The 21229-nt window shown below is 34.7% G+C and overlaps 1 protein-coding gene across 2 annotated transcripts; it reads right to left on the bottom strand.

The window, feature by feature from the left end:
* Positions 1–10: 10 nt before the first annotated feature.
* KLRK1 (killer cell lectin like receptor K1) lies at positions 11–17679 on the bottom strand. Of its 2 annotated transcripts, none has more exons than XM_063640795.1 (8): positions 17587–17679; positions 16417–16528; positions 14549–14656; positions 7331–7423; positions 7079–7114; positions 6191–6342; positions 5769–5872; positions 11–878 (listed from the first exon to the last, which is right to left on the bottom strand). In XM_063640795.1, exons 2-8 carry the CDS (start codon positions 16454–16456, stop codon positions 761–763), a joined length of 651 nt encoding a protein of 216 aa, XP_063496865.1. In that variant the 5' UTR covers positions 16457–16528; positions 17587–17679; the 3' UTR covers positions 11–760. The 2 variants fall into 2 exon arrangements, with proteins under 2 accessions (XP_063496865.1, XP_055136643.1); XM_055280668.2 differs by having other exon boundaries at positions 373–878; positions 16417–16570; positions 17587–17637.
* Positions 17680–21229: the final 3550 nt, after the last annotated feature.

Below are 21229 nucleotides of genomic sequence, written 5' to 3'. Positions count from 1 at the left end.
AGATATGCATGAGACTCAAGATTCTATTTATTCAGAGGCAAAATTCCTTCTTAACTGTGAACCTGTGAAACCAAGCAAGTTATGTGCTTCCAGAATACAACAGTGGGACAAACATAGGATGGATATTACTATTCCTAAAGGAAGAAAGAGAGAAAGAGAAACAGTCATGGGACTCAAGCAAGTACAAATCATAGCAAAGGAAACATCCTAAGATCTTAAGGCTGGAGAATAATGCCTTAAGATAATCATGGCCCACTGGGGCAGCAACACCTCCCTGACCCTGTTGGGTGGAGGACCCATTAAAAGTGGCAGCATGATCCCCACAGGCAGGGAAGGCACTGCCCATGCTGTGTCTCTCTGCCACGGCCCTGCCCATGAGGCAGTTTCCTGTGGAGGTGGGGGTTGCATTCCCAGGGAGCTGCTGGCCTTCTCTTCCTTCACTGATCCCCTGGGTGTTGTCCTACCTTTAGAAATTAAAACAGCACCCCTCCCCCAGCCCATCCACTCTGGGCTTATGGTGGGAGAGGCAGCCTTGAGGATATCTCAATTGCCTTTAGGATCTCGCTTCCTTTGTCTTGGAGAATCATGCATGTTTGCAGTGAAATTGTTCTGTGGTTTGGTCCTGTGGAGTCTAAGAAATCTGACAGTCTTTGGTCATTTTGTCCTGTTTTTGTTTGTTTCCTCTAGTCTCAGTTGGCAGCGTTACCGCTGGTGTAATCTCTTCTCTGTTCCTGGCTTTTATTGAGATGGTTGATCATCTTTACACAGTCCTTTGCATGCAGATGTATGTATTTGGAGTTGAACAGTTTTCTATATAGCCTTTAAAGCTCGAGGCATAGAGTGCACAGTCTCCCTTCTGCATTTCAATTATTGTTAGTCTAGAGGAGAGACAATTACAAATTACATACATGATTTTATTAATGCAGGAAAGTCAAAATAAATCATACCTATTGAACTTCAAATATAGGAACTTAATACCATTTTAGGAGACTTTAGGACCATTCCTGGTCCTAATTCATAAACAAAATACAGCCAACTCAGATAATAAAAGTAAAAATTATAAATAATGTGCCACTCTTTTTATCATACATTAGAAACTAGTCAATTCTGAAGTCTAAAATCTCTTCGTATGTATACCCAAGTTAAATGAAAACTTTAAAATGTTTATTTTAAAACAAATATTGAAGTGAGAAATAAATTCAGAATTCAATTTAGAATTTGATACTGTGTTTTGTGGAAAAATAAAACATTTTCTTCAGATATATGCAATTTTACTCGGTAAGGACATGAAAATAAAATTTCAAATCTTCTAATACATATATACACACATTCACAAGTGTGTGTGTGTCTGTGTGTGTGTGTGTGTGTGTGTGTTTAGGCATTCCATGCAGAGATTTCTATATCTGTATGTGTTTTACTATGTCATCTTTAATCTTTTGGAGTTATACAATTAATAATGATACTTTGTTTTCTTTCATAAGAGATGGGAAATAGCTCAAGAAAGAGTGAGGATGTCACTTCAATGTAAAATTGACAAAAAAAAAGATTATGGTCTGATGCTATCCCCATTTAAAAAGACAATGTAATGACCTCTGTTCTGTAATGGAACAATTGGCCACTGTAGGGAGAAAACTATTCTTAAAGAGTTTTTGTTTTGGTGTTTGTTTGTTTTTAGACAGAATCTTGCTCTGTTGCCGAGGCTGGAGTGCACTGGTTCAATCTCGGCTCACTGCAAACTCTGTCTCCCAAGTTCAAGTGATTCTCCTGTGTCAGTTTCCTGAGTAGCTGGGATTACAGGCATGTGCCACCACATCCGGCTAATTTCTGTATTTGTAGTAGAGATGGTGTTTCACTATGTTGCCAGGCTGGTTACGAACTCCTGACCTAAAGCAATACACCCACCTTGGCCTCCTAAAGTGCTGGGATTACAGGTGTGAGCCACTACACCTGGCCCCAGCCTAGATTTTTTAATAACTGCTCTTACTAGGTTCAGTCTGCATTAGAGTCTCATTCTTTTTTTCTTTCTTTCTTCTCTCTTTTTTTTTTTTTTTTTTTTTGACGGTGTTTTGCTCTTGTCACCCAGGCTGGAGGGCAGTGGCGCAATCTCAGCTCACTGCAACCTCCACCTCCTGGGTTCAAGCAATTCTCCTGCCCCTCAGCCTCGTGAGTAGCTGGGGTTACAGGCACTTGCCACCACATCTGGCTAATTTTTGTATTTTTAGTAAAGATGAGGTTTCACCATGTTGGCCAAGCTGGACTTGAACTCCTGACCTCAGGTCCTCCCAAAGTGCTGGGATCACAGGCGTGAGCCACTGCACCCGGACTTATTCTTTTTAATATCACTTTGTCCATGTGTTCCTTCGATTTCTTTCTCTGTTTTTTCATACTACTTTCATTACACTTCTGCCAGAGTACCTAACCACACTGGATTATTTGTTTGTAACTACATCTCTGACTAGAGTTTGAAGCTCTTAAATGAGTTTTATTCTACTCATCTCTGTAGTTATCTCTGCATAGTTCCTGGAAGTTGTGCAGTAGTCAACCAATATTTACTACATGCATAAACAGAAAGTTAGTACGCTAGCTGTTTTGCTTCTGAAAGAAAATTTTGTCCTTGTAGATAGGAAAATACTGAGAAACTATGATATAAACTCTTATTTATTTTTTAGAGAATCAATGTTTTTTCTGTTAAAAATAAACTCTCAAGCCATACATAAATGAGGCCATCCTGGATCAATTCTTAGGTATACTGGGGCTTCCAAATTACAAATAGATAATAAGGAAGGAAGGTAGGGAGTTCTTGCTACAATACACACAAGGGGAAAATTGAAAATAACACATGAGAGTAAAAGGTTGTGCATTGATCATTGCCAATTAATCATTAAAGTAGCAAAGTAAATTTAAAAAGCAGCGAAAAGAGCACTTTTTTAGTCATTTAATAGTAAGTCTGGCTCCAGAGCCAGAAATATATATATTTAAGTCCTCATTGCAACAATTATTCATTTTGTAACTTAAGTGAGTTATTTAACATGCTAAGATTCTGTTCTATACCATTATAATTAGGTTAAAATAACACCTGTATACAGGATTGTTAAGTATATTTAATGAAAGGATACATTTAAGTGCTTAAATCTGTGTCTGACAGACAGGAAGCAACTAATTAATTTTAACATTGATATTGTTGTGACTTTTTATTACATTGAAGAATTGGAGATTCAAATATCTAAAGTCCCCTTGAAATAAAGAATTATCATATTTACAATCTAGAGGACTTCTGCAATATTTGTGATATTATGAGACTGAAAAAAGGAAAAGCAGTAGTGACAAAATGCTTAGGTTTCATTCCTGATCGTTGTAGCTGAATGAAGAAATTACTGAACAGTGTAGTGACAGGTCAGATCTTTCAAATGGTAGAAATGACCTTTCTTGAATACTCTAGCATTAATCTGGAGAATTACAACCATATTCATAAGATCAGTGTGAACATTAAGATGTTGTCACTTAGTCTGGGTGTGCTGAGTTGTTCTGTGCAATCAAGTGGGTAAAAGAGCAGGCTATAAAAACTGCCTACATGGGACACTTGAGAATCCAGAAAGACCAAGCTGTAGTTCACAGGACACAGAAATTGAGATGAGAGATTTGAACAAATAAAGAAATGTAAAGATATGCAGAAGGTCACCTTTGAATATTCAGCAGAGTACTTACTAATGCATGTGTGTAAAAAACTACTCCAGGATGGAGAAAGAACTGTCTAAAAAGATTTAGAGTAAACAATACTTAGTGCTAACATAGGGTCTAGTATCTTGCCTGTTTCTACCAGCCATATTACAAAACTTTGTATTTCAAAAGTTATCACATAGAACACATAGAAAAGAGCAGAATAAACATTTCTGATCAAATACACCTAAAACATTTTTAAAAATACACTATAGTCTAGTCCATAAAACTGATGTCAATAAATTTAAGTTTTAAATTATACAAAATAATTCTCGAATGAGAATGAAATTAAATTAGAAATCAATAATAAAAATATGTCTGAAAAATTCACAAATGTTGAAAACTAAATGACACATGTAAATAATCAATGAATCAAAGAATGCAAAAGACAATTTAGAAACGATTTTTAACTGAATGGAAACAAAAAATAGTATCTCAAAATATGTGGGGATGTTGCCAAATCATCTCACATATTAATAGTATAACTTTTATTAGAAAAAAAATTTCAAATCAACATATCAGCTTTCAATATAAGAAACTAAAAAAGCAAATTTAACCTACCGTAAGAAGACAGTAAATAATAAAGACCAAAGCAGAAATCAGTGAGAAGAAAATTTTTACCTAAATGGCAAATAAGCACACAAAAAAATGCTACTTAACATCATTGCATTAGTAAAATGCAAAACTACATTCATATAAGAAAACACATCATTTAGTGTGTCTGAAATTTACTTTATTTATTTATTTATTTATTTATGAGACAGGGTCTTGCTCTGTCAGTCAGGCTGGAGTGCAATGGTGCAATCCCAGCTCACTGCAACCTCCGCCTCCCGGGTTCAAGCGATTCCCCTGCCTCAGCCTCCCGAGTAGCTGGGATTACAGGCGCCTGCCATCCCATCCAGCTAATTTTTGTATTTTTAGTAGAGACAGGATTTCACTACGTTGGCCAGGTTGGTCTTGAACTCATGACCTCAGGTGATCTGCACACCTCGGCCTCCCAAAGTGCTGGGATTATAGGCATAAGCCATTGCGCCCAGCCAGTATAAAATTTAAGAGGCTGATCAAAACAAGTGTTGACTAGGATGTGAAGCAACTTCTCTGTCAGATTTTCTCTTACATACTGCTAGGTAGAAAGTAAAATTTGTAAAATATCACCACCACTTTGGATAACTGTGGCACTTTTAAAAAAGTTAAGTATATACTTATATGATTCAGCCATTTTGTTTCTAGGTGTTTATATTAAGGAAAAGAAAGACTTTGTCAATACAATGCAAATACTTGTACACAAATATTATTAGCAAGTAGCATTATTTGTAATGATCAATAACTGGAAATTACCTAAATATACATCAATAAACGAAGAGATAAAAGGAAATTAACTCTTTACTCATGCAATGAGATGGCTGAATCTCAAGATAACTTTTCTAAGTGAAAATAAGACATTGCAAATGATATATATTGTAGGACTTCATTTATATTAAATTCTATGAATTGCAAACTAATCTAAAGTGACAGAAAACTGATTGGAAAGAGAAAGAGGTAAGTATGTAGGGACACAGAGGAGAAATCACAAATGTGCATGCTTAGAGAATGTTTTCCAGGTAATTTATATGTTAGTTATCTTGATGTTCTTAATGGTTTCATGGGTTTATATATTTCTCGAGACTTATCAAACTGTATAATTTATATATGTGCAATTTATTATATGTTAATTATATTTCAACATGTCTGGTAACAAATTCAGAAATAAATGTCTGTGATACTTAACCTCTCTGCTTCAGTCTTTTTATCTGTAAAATGAACATAATATTAGACCTGCCTTCCATAGTACTTACCGTATAGTAAACAATTTATATTACTTACTAGTATTTGTGTTGGCTGCTCTACAACTAATACAACTTTCTCCCAAATTTAGGGCCTAAGCACTTTTTACTAAATCTATTAGAATGTGCAAATGTCCTGGGATTATGTGAGATGAGTGATTAGAATTATTACAGGGAAAGCTTAGGAAAAAAATTAAAAACAAGAGACCCATTGGGTCAGAGACTTACAGGTTGGGTGAGAGAATGGAGCCATCTTCCCACTGCCAAGATCCATTTGTTGGAATGTGTACTAGTCCCATCCAGTGATATGACTTCACCAGTTTAAGTAAATCCTGTTTGAAACCACGAATAAACTATAAGTAAAATCAGTGTTCATAATTTTAGTAAATGCAAGACCATAACCATTTCATCTGTTCTCACACTTGTAAAAAAATGCATTCTGTCCCCTAACTGGCATAATTCCCATCTGAGCACACATACATGATGCCTACAATTTCTGTGCTTTGTCATTTTCACTGAAGAAAGATTTAGGGTTGGTATTAGAATAACCAAGGCATAGTGTCCCTTGTATGTTCTAGGTTCATATTCCAGTGAGTTGTCTCAGATGTTAGGATTAAATATAGGATGGGAAATTAAAGTAAATACTCAACCTGGTCCTCTTTGCTGTATACTTTCAGAAGGCTGGCATTTTGAGACATACAAGAAGCCTGGCTCTCATACCAGTTTTTACTCTCATCAAAAAATTGGTAGCAGTTATTTTTATAACATATCCAGTTTTTAGGACATGGGCCACAGTAACTTCCTAGAAAAGAAGAATATATTGTTAATTCTACACATCTGAACCATTATAGCAGATTTTGTCTAGACAAATTAAATGCCTTTTTCACTCTAACTCTAAAATTTCAGATTATTAAATTATTACAGTCATAATTAAAGGCATATCTCTACATATTCATAGAGAGATGCCAGGCTAGGCCTGGTGTCTCATGCCTGTAATCCTAGCACTTTGAGAGGCCAAGGCAGGTGACTCACTTGAGGTAAGAAGTTTGATACCAGCCTGGCCAACATGGTGAAACCCTGCCTCTACCAAAAATACAAAAATTAGCTGGGTGTCGTGGCTCACGCCTGTAGTCCCAGCTACTTGGGAAGCTGAGGCACAAGAATTGCTTGAACCCAGGAGGTAGAGGTTGCAGTCCCAGGTACTTGGGAGGCTGAGGCATGAGAATCGCTTGAAACTGGGAGGCGAAGGTTGCACTGTGCTGAGATCACCCCACTGCACTCCAGCCTGGGTGACAGAGTGAGACTCCATCTCAAAAAAAAAAAAAAAAAAGAGAGAGAAAAAGATGATGTCAAACCTAAGTAGCCTCTACTTTTTACAAGTATTCCCTCATTGTTAAAAGGAAAACAGAAGCCATAGTGTATTACAGACTGGAATTAATTACTTTTTCCTTTTTTTACATCATTGAATACATGCCTACACAATAATGTAGGTAGATACATATAATATATGCTCTAAAATGTTTAAAAAATTCACTTACCGGTCAAGGGAATTTGAACTTCTTGGTTGAATAATGCTATTAAAATAACCATAAGTATTAAAAAGTTGGTATTGTTAGTAACTTATAGTATAAGCAAATATAGTTTACAAATTTCTGGACTAATAGCAAAAATGTGACAGATACATTTAATATTTCTAGTTTATGTTTTTGTGTTTCTGAATACCAACAAAAGTAATACATTATAATTGTTAAATTGACAATGTTGCAATCTACTTCTCTGTTATCACTTACAATTTAGGAATACGGCACTCCATATTGTTACCATAATAATGAAACGGATTCCCATAGCTACAGCAATGAAGCAGCAGAAAAAAAATGGAGATGCTGTTAAAGAAAAAAGAGACAGATCAGAAAAAGAAACATAAAGGGTTTGGGTATCTTTGTATTTAATATAAATATTAGAGTTTTTTTTAATGAGAAGGTAGTATTGATCCTTTTTCTGCCTTAATTATTTTTCCCAGAACATAAATACTTCACAAATGATCAAAAACTGGAGTACAACAATGTAATATTTCCTTCTATACTTCTCTACAAGTTCCCCAGTCATCCCAAGAGTAAATTATGCTTATGATTTATTATTTTTATGCAGATACAATAATAAACACAAAGAAGGAGGAAGTATCATCAAGATGGCTAACTACAGGCACCCAGCACTCACTTCCACAAAGGACCAAAACAACAAGTAGACAACCACACATTGAATAGAGTGTTGAAGGGAGAAGGCTGGAATTCAGCAAGAAAGTGACCAAGTCTCTCTGAGGCACAGATGCTCAGGGCAATAGCACAGAAAGGGAAGAGAAGCAGGTGACACGGATCAGCTTGGAGCCAAGAGGGACCCTCCATTGAGGAGAAAAGGTAAACAGGAGCTCCCCAGCAGTCCACATTCCCATTATAAATACCTGCTATCCTAGGTATAGGAGAGCTCCACATTCCTCACAATTCCCTGAGTCCAGTATAGGGAATTGACTGACATCCACATAACTGCATTATTCCAGAGTGGGAATTCACACCAGTGTCGCTCCTCTTCCCTGGAACACAGGCTGCAGCAGCACTGCACCATTTTGAGAGTGTAGCCACCACCAAAGTACACTCTGCCCTGGGGCCTAATAGTTCCTTTATCTTCGCATGTTTGGGGCCCAATAGCTTATGCATCTTCACATCCCTGGGGCCCTGCTGACATTCCACCAAATCCACCTAGACTGCAGCATAGCAACACCAGGTGATCTCAACCAATGGTGTAGTCGTGACCCTTGCATCAAGCCCATACAGAGCCCTATGCCCAGGGAACATGTGATGCAGCCAAGTAGAGAGTCTGTCCTCAGCATAGAGAGAGTCATGCATGTGCCCCCCAGATTCCCAGAGCCACTCGCTTGGGGCCCAGTGCCACCACTCCCAGCAATCCCACTTTCTCCAGCAGCAGGCCAGAAGAGCATGGGATGATATATTCAAAATGCCAAAAAAAAAAAAAAACAAACCTTCTCCCGAACAAGAATACTGTATTAAGCAAAACTATCCTTTAGAAATAAGGGAGAAATACTCTTCCAGACAAGCAAAAACTGAGAGAATTCATCACCACTAGACTAGCCCCACAAGAGATGCTTAAGGGAGTCCTATACCTGGAAGCAAAAGGACAATATCTATCATCATAAAAATACACAAAAGTATAAAACTGGTAGAGCAGATATGCAAATAAGAAAGAGAAAGGAATCAAACATTATTACTACAGAGAACAAGCAAACCACAAAGATAAATAATGATGGAGGAGAAAAAAGTCAATGGGTAGGCAAAACAACAGATGTACTGGAAAACAATTAAGAAAATGACAGAAGAGCAAGCTGGCTGTGAAGAACCCTTTAATGATCATCTTCTCACAGAAACATCAAATTAAATAACTATCCATGCAAGAAAGTACCTTTAAAAGAATTCAAGAAATTAGGTGAGCTATCACAGTACCCTGATTTTAGCACGGTAACAAGAAAAAACACATTAAAGAGGTAAGAAAAGATGGTCTTGCCTTGCCTCAACACCTCCCTTCCAAACCCAGACAGTGCAGTGCTTAGAGAGAAACTGCCTGCTTGGGAAATGGAAATAAGAGTGTGGGACTTTGTGTTGGAACTTAGACCTGGCCTCACCACATTGGAACACAGCAAAAGACAGAGACCCCATGGCCATTGATTCCAAACCAGTGCTCATACGGGGAGCATTTTGACCCACCGTGGGCCAGAGGTGAATCCACTGCTTAGGCAGGAGGAACCTTAGTCTCGGCCCACTTTATCACCAGCTGACTAAAGTGGCCTTGGTCCCAGGAAAATTTCAGTGGTTGCAGGCCATAGCAACCATGGCCCTTGGGCAAGCCCTGGCACAGCACTGGTCTGGGAGGCTGTGGACAAACAGAAAACTTTCCAAACCCAGAGAAAGATATGAATAATCAAATACAGGAAGGTCAAAGATTAGCAAGCAGATTCAACCCAAATAAGATTACCACAAGACATATAAAATTTAAATGTTCAAAGCTTGAGACAAAGTGAGAATTTTAAAGGAAGCAAAATTTAAAAAGCAAAATAAATATAAAGAAGCTTCAACACATCTGTTAGCAGACTTCTTAGCAGAAACTTTATAGGCCAAGAGGAAGTGGGGTAACATATTCAAAGACCGAGGAAAACAAAATGCCAACTGAGATACTGTACCCAGCAAAACTATCAACATGATGGAGAGAAAAAGTATTTCTCAGGCAAACAGAAGTTGAGTGAATTTATTACCACCAGACCTGTCTTACATGATATGCTAAAGAGAATTTTTTCAGTCAGAAGAAAAAGAACACAAATGTGCAATAAGAAAACATTTGAATGTATAAAATTCACTGATAAAAGTAAGTACACAGACAAATTCAGAATATTCTAATACTGTAATTGTGGTGCCTCAACCACTCAGATCTTATAAGACCAAAAGACAACTCCATCAAAATAATAATAATTACAATTTGTTAAGAGATAGTCAATATAAAATGAGGTAAATCCATACAAACAAGTCAACATGTGAGAGGAGGTGGAGTTAAAGTGTAGAGTTCTTTAGATTTTTCTTTTTTGTTTTGTTTTTCTTTGCTTTGTGATCAAAGTTAAGTTGTCATCAGTATAAAATAATTGCTATAGCTATAAGATGTCCTTGAAGTCTCATGGTAACCACAAAACAAAAACCTATAATAGATACACTAAAATGAAAATCAAGGAATTAAAATACACTGCCAGAGAAAGCAACTTGATCACAAAGGAAGACAGGAAGAAAGGAAGACTTACAAAACCACCAGAAAACAAGGAACAAAATGGCAATAGTAAGTCCTTACCTACCAATAATAACGTTAAATGCAAGAGGGCTAAATTCTCCAAGCAAAAGACATAGAGTGACTGAATGAATTAAAAACAACAAAACCGAACAATATATTGCCTACAAGAAACTCACTTTGCTTGTAAAAACACACATAGACTGACAGTATAGGGATGAAAACAGATATTCCATGAAAATGAAAAGAAGTAAAGAGCGGGCATAGCTATACTTAGATAAAATAGACTTTAAGTCAAAAAAAGTAAAAAAGAGTCAAAGAAGACCATTATAAATGGGTCACTTCAGCAATATAATATAGTATTTATAAGTATACATATGCACCCAATACTACAGCACTCAGATATATTAAGTAAATATTGATAGATTTGGAGGGAGAAATAGACAAATACAATAAGGGTAGAGGAATTCAACAGCACATTTTATGCAATGGACAGATTGTTCAGGGAGAAAATCAGAAAAGAAACATCAGAGTAAAACTATAATATAGAGCTAATGAAACTAACTAAATGTACAGAACATTTCACCCAACTGCTGCAAAATACACCTTCTTCTTATCAGCACATGGAACGTTCATCAGGATAGACCATATGCTAGGTGACAAGTCTCAACACATTTTCAAAATTCAATATTATATCATGTAAATTTTCTGACAACAGTGGAATAAAACTAGAAATTGATAACAAGAGGAACTTTGGAAACTGCACAGATACATGAAAATTAAACAACATGCCTTTGAACAAATAAATTCAGTAAAGTTTCAGGATACAAAAATCTAAGTACAAAAATCAGTAGTGTTTCTATACACCAATAACAAACTGGATGAAAAAGAAATCAAGAAGTCAATTCCATTTATAATACCTACAAATAATAAAATACCCTGGAATAAATTTAATCACACAAGTGAAAGACCGCTACAATGAAAACTATAAAATACCGATGAATGAAACCAAAGAGGATGCAAAAAAATGGAAAGACATCTCATGTTCATAGACTGAAAGAATATTGTTAAATTAATCATATGACTCAAAGCAATCTACAGATTCAATGCAATTCCTATCATGATACCAGTAACATTCTCTACAGAAATAGAAAAATATCCTAAAATTTGTACGGTACCACAAAAGATTGAATAGCCAAAACAATCTTGAACAAAAGTGAAGAAAACTGGTGGCATCACATTACCTGACTTCAATATATACTACAAAACTATAATAACCAAAACAGTATGGCATTGGTATAAAAATAGACACTTAGACCAATAAAACAGAATAGACAACCTAGGAATAAATCCATGTATTTACAGCCAACTGATTTTTCCAGAAAGGCACCAATAATATACGCTGGGAAAGGACAGCCTCTTCAATCAATGGAGCTGAAAAAACTGGATATCCACACAGAGGAATGAAATTAGACCTTCATCTCACACCATATACAAAAATCAACTCAAAATGGATTAATGACTTAAATATAAGAACTGAATCTATAACACTACTAGAAGAGATAAGAGAAACACCACAGGACATTAGGCAAAGGTTTTATGGGTAAGACTTCAAAAGTACAGGCAACAAAAGCAAAAAGAAACAAATGAGACTGTATCAAACTAAAACACTTCTCTGCTGCATAGGAAACAATTGACAGAGTGAAGAGACAACTTGTAGAATGAGAGAAAATACTCGCAAACTATTCCTCTGACAAGAGACCAATATCCAGAATATACAAGGAATTCAAACAACTCAACAGCAACAACAACAAAAGTTGATTTGAAAATGAGCAAAGGATCTGAATAGATATTTCTGAGAAGATATACAAATAGCCACGGATATATTTTTTGAAAGTCCAACATCATTCATCATCAGGAAGATGAAAATCAAAACCACAATGAATATCATCTCACCCGAGAGCGAGACTCCGTCTCAAAAAAAAAAAAAAAAAAAAAAAAAAGAATATCATCTCACCCTAGTTAGAATAGCTATTATTTAAAAAGACAAAAAATAACAAATGACAGTGAGGATGCAGGGAAAGGCTAATGTTTATATAATTTTGGTGGGAATGTAAATTAGTATAGCCATTATGGAAACAGTATGGAGGTCCCTTAAAAAACTAAAAATATAACTACCATATGATTCAGCAATCTCAGTCTTTCTCCAATGGAAAGGAAATCAGTATATTGAAGTAATGTCTGCACGCCCATGTTTATTGCAGCATTATTCACAATAGCCAAGATATGGAATTAACCTGTGTCCATTAACAGATGAATGGCTAAGCGCACACACACACACACACACACACAGAGTCATAAAAAAAGAATGAAAAGAATGAAATCCTATTATTTGCACCAACATGGATGAGTCAGAAGTACATAATGTTAAGTAGAGTAAATCAGGCATGGAAAGATAAATACCACATGTTCTCACTCATTTGTAGGAGATACAGACTTTTAGCTCATAGAAGTAGAGAGTAGAATTGTGGTTATTTAAGGCTAGAAAGAATAGGGGGGAGAAGATTGGGTGAGGTTGGTTAATGGATACAAAATTACAGCTACATGTGGGATTTTTCTAGTGTTCTATAGCACTGTAGGGAGAGTACAGTTGAGTAATTTATTGTGTATTTTCAGATAGCTAGAAGAGAAGGTTTTGAATGTTCCCAACACAAAGAAGTGATAAATGTTTGAGGTGATGGATGTGCTAACTACCTTGATTTGGTCATTAGACATTGTATAGTTGAATGGAAATATCACTGTATCCCATAAATATGTATAATTATTACATGCCAACTAAAAATAAACAAAAATTACCGTTCCCCTTAACTGCATATTAAAAATACATTTTAAAGAAACTATAATACACAAAATATCCTATGAATTTTTTTTTTGTTAACTAAGACAACATCCTGGTGATTGGTCCTCATGGCGTATAAGGATATCAAATTTATAAATATCTGCATTGTATTTCACTGACAACTCTGGACAGAATCTAATTTTTGATGGACTTTCAATTTTTTTTTCCAGTGGATATTTAAATTGTTTCTTAGGTCTTGCTATTAGAAATAATGATACATTTCATACCCATCTGTGCATATTTTTGAGTCCCTCTCTGGATAAATTCCCACAATGATAATTGCTGAGTGAAGGGACATGTGTGTTTTAAATTTTGGTAACAATTGAATATTTTAGTCCAAAAAGGGATTTTTACATATAGCACTTTGCGTTCCTTAAATTAATTCTTGTAAAGTGATGCTATTTGTTAATAATTTATTTCTTAGTTTTTAATCAAAATTGATAGGTGAGGGTCATCTGTTGTTTTCCTTTTCTTTTTTTTTCTTTTTTTTTTTTTTTTTTTTTTTTGAGACGGAGTCTTTCTCTGTCCCCCAGGCTGGAGTGCGGTGGCGCGATCTCGGCTCACCGCAACCTCCACCTCCTGGGTTCACGCCATTCTCCTGCCTCAGCCTCCCGAGTAGCTGGGACCACAGGCGCCCGCCAGCACGCCCGGCTAATTTTTTTGTATTTTTTTAGTAGAGACGGGGTTTCACCGTGTTAGCCAGGATGGTCTCGATCTCCTGACCTCGTGATCCACCCGCCTCGGCCTCCCAAAGTGCTGGGATTACAGGCTTGAGCCACCGCGCCCGGCCTTGTTGTTTTCCTTTTCATACCAACTATATAAAGGTCTATTATCAATAATATTCTGCTTTGAAAAAAGACATTGGAGAATATATCTTCTTCACTGAACTCAGAAACAATTCTATAAATAATAATCAAGCTATCACTTCTATAATATTTAGGAACATATCTCTGGAGGGTTTTTAAAATATCTTTTCTCTTCTCTTTTTCATTTCTATTTAGTTTTCTTTTCAGTGATCTCTTAGAAACTCCTGCCTCGATTATATTATCATGATAATAAACTCATCATTTTTTAGGGCATGACAATATTCTAAACTCAATAGCTTTTAATACCATAATTTTATTACATATTTTAATATTATATTAGAGTTCATGTTATTCCTGCTTTCCTCATGAAGATAAAGTAAACTGAATGATTGCCATTGATTTAATCACATAGTTTCCAAGATTCCTTTCAATATACTGAGAGTAGACAAATGGAACATAGGACTTACCATTTCCTCTACATTTGCTTTTGATTACTGGACAACTTTGCTTTTGCCATCGTGTTGAAAAATCACTCTTTGCTAGATCCAAGTTATAATTATGAAATTCACTCATCTCTAGAGAAAAAGAATTCAGGCTTATATGAGTCATGGCCTTTCTGCCATTTGGGGCATAAATTTTAAAAATTCAACTTGCCATTTCCATCTAGGTACTTCCCCGACTATCCTTTTTAAAGTACAACATGAACTTACTTTTGTTTTATATTACTGCATTATTATGTTTACACTTTACTATATAAATAAAATTATATTTATGCCATGCACAGTACCCTTAGCAAGATCCTATATACTATTAAAATTAGTTAACTTGTAATGTATAATGAAACCTAACATTACCAGAAAGGGACTTGCTATAGTGAAAAGACAGATATAGGGAGAAAGACATGTATTTAAATCACAGATCCACATATACAAACTTGATAACTTCACAAACAACCTAGCTTTTGTATCCTAGTTTCCTAACTTGCAAAAGAAGAAAGAAATAAAAAAGAAAAGGATATTATCACAACTCAGTATGGGTATTTTAAAAATGAAATAAAAGTACAATGAACTTAGCATCAATAACATCAATCATTTAGCAAGCTTTTAGTAAATACTAGTGTGTCTAATTTTCTTTTTTTTTTTTTTTTTTTGAGATGGAGTACAATGGCGTGATCTTGGCTCACTGCAACTGCTGCCTCCTGGGTTCAAGCGATTCTCCTGCCTCAGCCTTCTGAGTAGCTGGGATTACAGGCTTGTGACACCATACCTGGCTAATTTTTGTATTTTTAGTACAGACGGAGTTTCACCATGTTGGCCAGGCTGGTCTCGAACTCCTGACCTCAGGTGATTCACCCACCTCGGCCTCCCAAATTTCTCGGATTATAGGCGTGAGCCACTGTGCCCAGCCGTCTAATTTTCTTTATAATAAAGGACATACATAGGCTAAAATAGTGGGCTCTAACGCTTTAGAACAAAGACAGATTATCTTGCCTCTGAACAAAATACCTGAAGAATCATTTTGCTCTCTTGAAATATTAATTATTTACTGATGATTAATATTAAAAGCCATTTTTTAAACTTTTATTTTTGGTTCAGGGGTGCATGCGAAGCTTTGTTACATATGTAAATTCATGTCACGGAGGTTTGTTGTACAAAAGCCTTTTATAAATTAAATGATAATATGAATTATCTTTTATAGGTAAAATTAAACATTGTTTGCACATGTAATATCTAACTCAGTTATTTTACATATGGAGTAAAGAGAGTAGGTATCACTTTATGGATGAAGAAATTGAATGCTAGAGATGGCCAAAATCATAAAGCTTATTTAATATAATGTTACCAACTGTGAATAAGTTATACATTTATAAACACCTTTAGGATAAAAAGCGCTTTAAAATACATGTCACTTGATTTGAATATTACACAAATCTATTAAGATAAATATGGAATGTTTCATGCCTGTATTTGATAGAAAAAGAAACTAAACTAAACTACACAGAGGTTGCAGATTGACCCCACTTCAAATCTAGAGAGCGGTAAAAGTTTGAGTAAAATTCAAGTCTAACTCCACATCTATTTCATTATTTCAAGCTGTCCCAAGTTGTGAGTGACTTTACCATAATATAGTTAATAAAATAAAGGGAAAAAAAGTTTTTAAATTTTGGAAGACTTGATTTAAAATACAATATGAACATAACATGAAATCAACATAAATAGAACATGAAAAGAATCGGACTAAATTGCTTGCCTATGCCTTATACGCTTGTATGAAATTCTTGGTATCTTAAAATTGTATAAAAACAAAACTACACACTTATGTGGTAAAAACATACCCCAGCTGTGTCGAGACCTCCGACCACGAATCCACCCCATCAAATAATTGTAAGTGCACGTCTGCCGCAGAGAGGAATCTAAAGTCTTCAATGCACAAAGGATTGAACAATCCTGAATAAAATAAAACTGGGCATTTGTTTTTTGTTCTCTTTCCTGTGATGAGATAAAATATTTTGAATAGAAAAGTAAAATGCAGAAACTTTTCCCCTGTGCATGCCTTTAAGAAAAGAATAGAAATGACAATTCACATAAAGCCAGGCAAAATAAATTTTATACATTTCTCTTGGTTGTAAAATAATCGCCAATTATTTTAAAATGTCATAACAATATAATGAATATATTAATTCACCTACATTGAGATATTTAGCACAAATGTTTTACATTATTGATATTAGGTAACAACACAGATAGTTTTCTGTTTATAGTCATTTATTGCTTCTTGGTCTTTTAGCTAAGATCAAGTGTTTCTAGTTGTTTATTTTATCTGGCAATAATTTAGTTTTCTTTCTGCAAGCTAAACTCAGGTAAGTTATATGCACTTTTGCTGAATGTCCTTTTCTAGTGCATTTTAATCCAACGTGCCCATATCATCATCATCAACAAATTACCATCACCATCATCATTAACAAAACTAATCTCACATGTTTATATAGTAACATCTTAGCAATGCATAGCAGAGCTTCCAGAAAAAACTATTTAATAAATATGCATAGTGCTTAGATTTTAAAAATAAAAGCTATTTCATATTTTATTATGATAGTTGGAAAGCACAGATATAACTTGTTTCACCTTGCATGTAAAGATGTGTATCAAAGGTAAGTAAGTGCCCCCTACAACGTCAGAAAACTCAAAAATTTGAGAATTCAAATTGAAGCTCAATTCGTCTCATCCTAAAAGATTCATTTTTCTAGTTTTGCTTAGAGACAAAGCTTCTTCTTACAGTAATATTACAACTTCTGATTCTTCAGTAAGTATATCCTAATTACCTATTATCAGATACAGTGCTAGAATATACATCAGAAATGATAAGCATTCTGTATCCTCAGGAGTTCTATTCAAGCATCTAAGAAACAATTAGAATTACATTATAGTGTAAATATTTTTATTTTTTTGAGGTTGAAATATAGTTTCTCATATCTTGAATAATAAACACACACACATACACACACCTGCTCAGAGAGGGAAGATCTTGATTCTTGTGGATAAAAGCCTTCTATAAAACTAGAAAATTTAGATATGTCCTCAGTTCCTGATCTAGAATTGAAAGTGGAGATACTCAGTGAATTTCTGTCTTTGAGAAAGATGTGACAAATATTATATCTCATCTTCCTGTGGAAAAACATAAACCACAGTACTTCCGCCTTATCACTACAAAAATATTGTTAATTTGGTAAAAGAGTTAAGACCGCCCATTGTTGGATAAATGTTAGGTTGGTGCAAAAGTAATTGTAGTTTTGCCATTATTTTTAATAACATTTTAGGATTTGAAAATGATGAATTTAAATGATGCCATTTAATCCTAAATATTTTAGAGATTCAATTCAATTCCAGTTAATACCTCAGCTTTTGTTGTGGGGCTTACAAAGCAGAATTCTACATGTACATTAAATTACAAAAGTCAAGACTGGGTAAATCACTATTGAAGATGAAGAAAATGTGGGAGCCTTGTTTTACTAGATAGTAAGACCTATGTTAAAACCATATTAATAAAGGCAAAGTGGCATGTGGGGCATAGATAGACAAATTGGGAAGGGAAAAAATCCAGACAAGAAAAAGTCATGTGCATAGATTAAAAAATATTTTAATGTTAACTTTTTTCACATGTAATTTACAAATATATTCACCCATTTTCTAAGTATGTTGTCATTCTCGAATTTTCTTTTGATGTACAGAAATTTTGACATCTACTAGAGTTAATGGTTTGTATTCTTGTATTTGTTGCTCATGCATTTAATGTCGTATCTAAGAAAATGGTGCCAAGACAATGTCATGTCTTTTTCCTGTATTTTTTCTAAAAGATTTGTTAGTTTTTTTATGTCTAAGTATTTTATTTAAAATATATTTTTGTATCATTCAAGAAAATAATCCAACTTTATTTTATCGATGTTGATATTCAGTTTTCAACATCATTTTTGAAGAGATGATTTTTCTCTATTGTACTCATGGCAACCTTTTGGAAGATCATTTGATCATATACAGAAGGGTTCATTCCTGAGCTCTCTATTCTGTTCTTTCATCTGTTTATCTTTGTGTCAGTATCACATTGTTTATGTTACTGTAGCTTTTAACTGTAGGTTGTATTGACATCTTTGAAAAATAAAATTTTTTGACCCTTGAGCAAAAAAAAAAAAAAAAAAAGAAATATAGGGTAACATTGCAGATTAAGTGGGAAATTAGCTTCTATTCAACAATTAGTTCTGGGTTGCTATCACACTGGCCTTTAAGTTAAAAAAAATTAGTCCTGGGAATTTTTAAATTTTAATATAAAAAACATGAAATTGCATCTCTGTCATATATACATCATATGCAGAAGAATTAGGAACTTAAATATATACCCCAGTATACATAAAAATAACTAAATATATGAACTGATACCAATGAGCAAGATCATCTAAATACATATTTTATTTATGTTTATTAATTTAAAATACCAACATCAGACATCATATAAAGTAATATAAGATGAACACATTATAAAATTTTAACAAAAACCAGTTATTAATCTCAAAACTCTGAAATATAAGGAAGGAAAAGAACTTTCATGTGGTGATGTGTTAAAGTTGGACGATAAATTTATTCAACATTTTTTTTCTTTAGTGAATACTATTTGCTATGCACTTTTCTAGGTCTCGAGAATGTCAAAGTAAACAATCCAAAAGAAAGTTTTTGCCCACATGGAAATTAATTGCTTTTTTTTTTTTTTTTTTTTTAAGAGATGGAGTTTCACTCTTGTTGTCCAGGCTGGAGTGCAATGGGGCGATCTCGGCTCACTGCAACCTCCGCCTCCTGGGTTCAAGCAATTCTCCTGTCTCGGCCTCCAGAGTAACTGGGATTACAGCCATGTGCCACCACACTTGGCTAATGTTTGTATTTCTAGTAGAGATGAGGTTTCACCATGTTAGTCAGGCTGGTCTCGAACTCCTGACCTCAGGTGGTCCTCCTGCCTCGGCCCCCCAAAGTGCTGAGATTACAGACATGAACCACCACACCCAGCTGGAAATTACTTTTTAGTTTAGGTGATATAAAATGAATAAGTATAAAACAAATTCAAAATTAAACAAGATAGGTGAATATAAAACAAGTTGAAGAAAATACGTTATTTTCTGACATACCAAGATTCTTTTCAGTTAATCAACATTTTCTATTAACTATTTTATATAGTAAAAATAGATCTATATAGAGGAAATATAGGCTGATATTTTCTAACAACCACATTTTAACAAATATTTTTGGGTTTTGAAAGGAAATGAATAAATCTGTAAATGCAGGCTTTTTATGGGGAAAACCTGAATCACAATTTCCTGAAGAGTTATTTTTATATATGTAGTTTTCGACTGAATAGAGATTATCTCTTAAATACAGAATTGAGAAAAGGGGATAGGAATAGGATAAAAAAGAACATTTGAATATCCTACCTATTTCATTTAGTTCAAACGGCGACTTACAGCCAACTGGGAAGTCCCCAGACATACCTAAAAGAAGTTTTTTGAAATAAATACCATGATAAAACTAAGCACAGGGAGAGTTATATTGTCATATATAAAGGTCCCTAAACCAAGTGACGGAGTGTGGAAAGGATTCTTAAAGAAGAAAAGTCTAAAATGGGTCCTGTATGTTGAGTTAAAACAATTACTTAGATAAAGAAATAGTATGTTAAAACTCCAATTTCTTTCTCAATGTTGAACATACACTCACTTTGCTAGTCGTGATAGTAAACTTATTGGGGATTTGCTGGGCATTTGTACTGGTTTATGCTCTGTGGAATTGCACAAGGACATAGCATAGCTTTCAGATAAAATACTTTCTAATAAGTGAAATAAAACCAATGCAAATGAACTTATGCAGAAAGAATAATTGACTATAAAAGTACCTGAACAAACTTCACATAGACATATTTATATAACTTTAAAAAACTATTGTTAGAAGAAAAGTTACAATATTTTGCAAACAGCCTGGGCTCAAGTCATTTGAGAACATCCATCACCACAAAAAACCATTTAATTACTTTCATTAGTTGAGAAGAGCAGACAATCAACTGGCCTTTTTGGTCAGTAAGATAACTCTCACTGTGGCCTCAGAAAACCCTTCTCTTCTGGTACACAGGAAAGACTTAACACGCAGTGCAAGTTTGTGGTGGGACACAGAGCGCTTGGCAGATTGCTCGCTTCAAGCTGTGACAGTAACACTGGATGTGGTCAGAAGCGTTTACTGGACACTTGCCCAAATATGAAAGCGTAAGATGTGCAGTTATTGCCAAGCAAAAATTTTGTAATCTTGACCTTTTGGTAAATGTGTTTGAATTGACAAAAGACATGTCAAAAAGGACAAATTTTAAAAATTCACATGGACAATAAAGAAAATAAAAGAGATTGAAAGAAATAGAGCTGAGTCTTTGGATATGCTGGGGCATCTATGGCCACACCACCATGATGCACCCAATCTCATCTGGACACGCATGGACATATTGAAGCAGAAGTGAAATGATGACTAATGTAAAAGTAAAAAAGTCTGCAAACATATTTTAAGAAATATATATATATATTTTCAGAACCTATTTTGCATTCAGCTAGGTATTATGTACTGGGCTACGTA

Source organism: Symphalangus syndactylus, chromosome 5 (genome assembly GCF_028878055.3).
Source record: "Symphalangus syndactylus isolate Jambi chromosome 5, NHGRI_mSymSyn1-v2.1_pri, whole genome shotgun sequence".
In the NCBI taxonomy this organism is placed as follows: Eukaryota; Metazoa; Chordata; class Mammalia; order Primates; family Hylobatidae; genus Symphalangus; species Symphalangus syndactylus.
The sequence above is the reverse complement of the archived record's forward strand: the minus strand, read 5'-3'. Positions and strand labels throughout refer to the sequence as shown.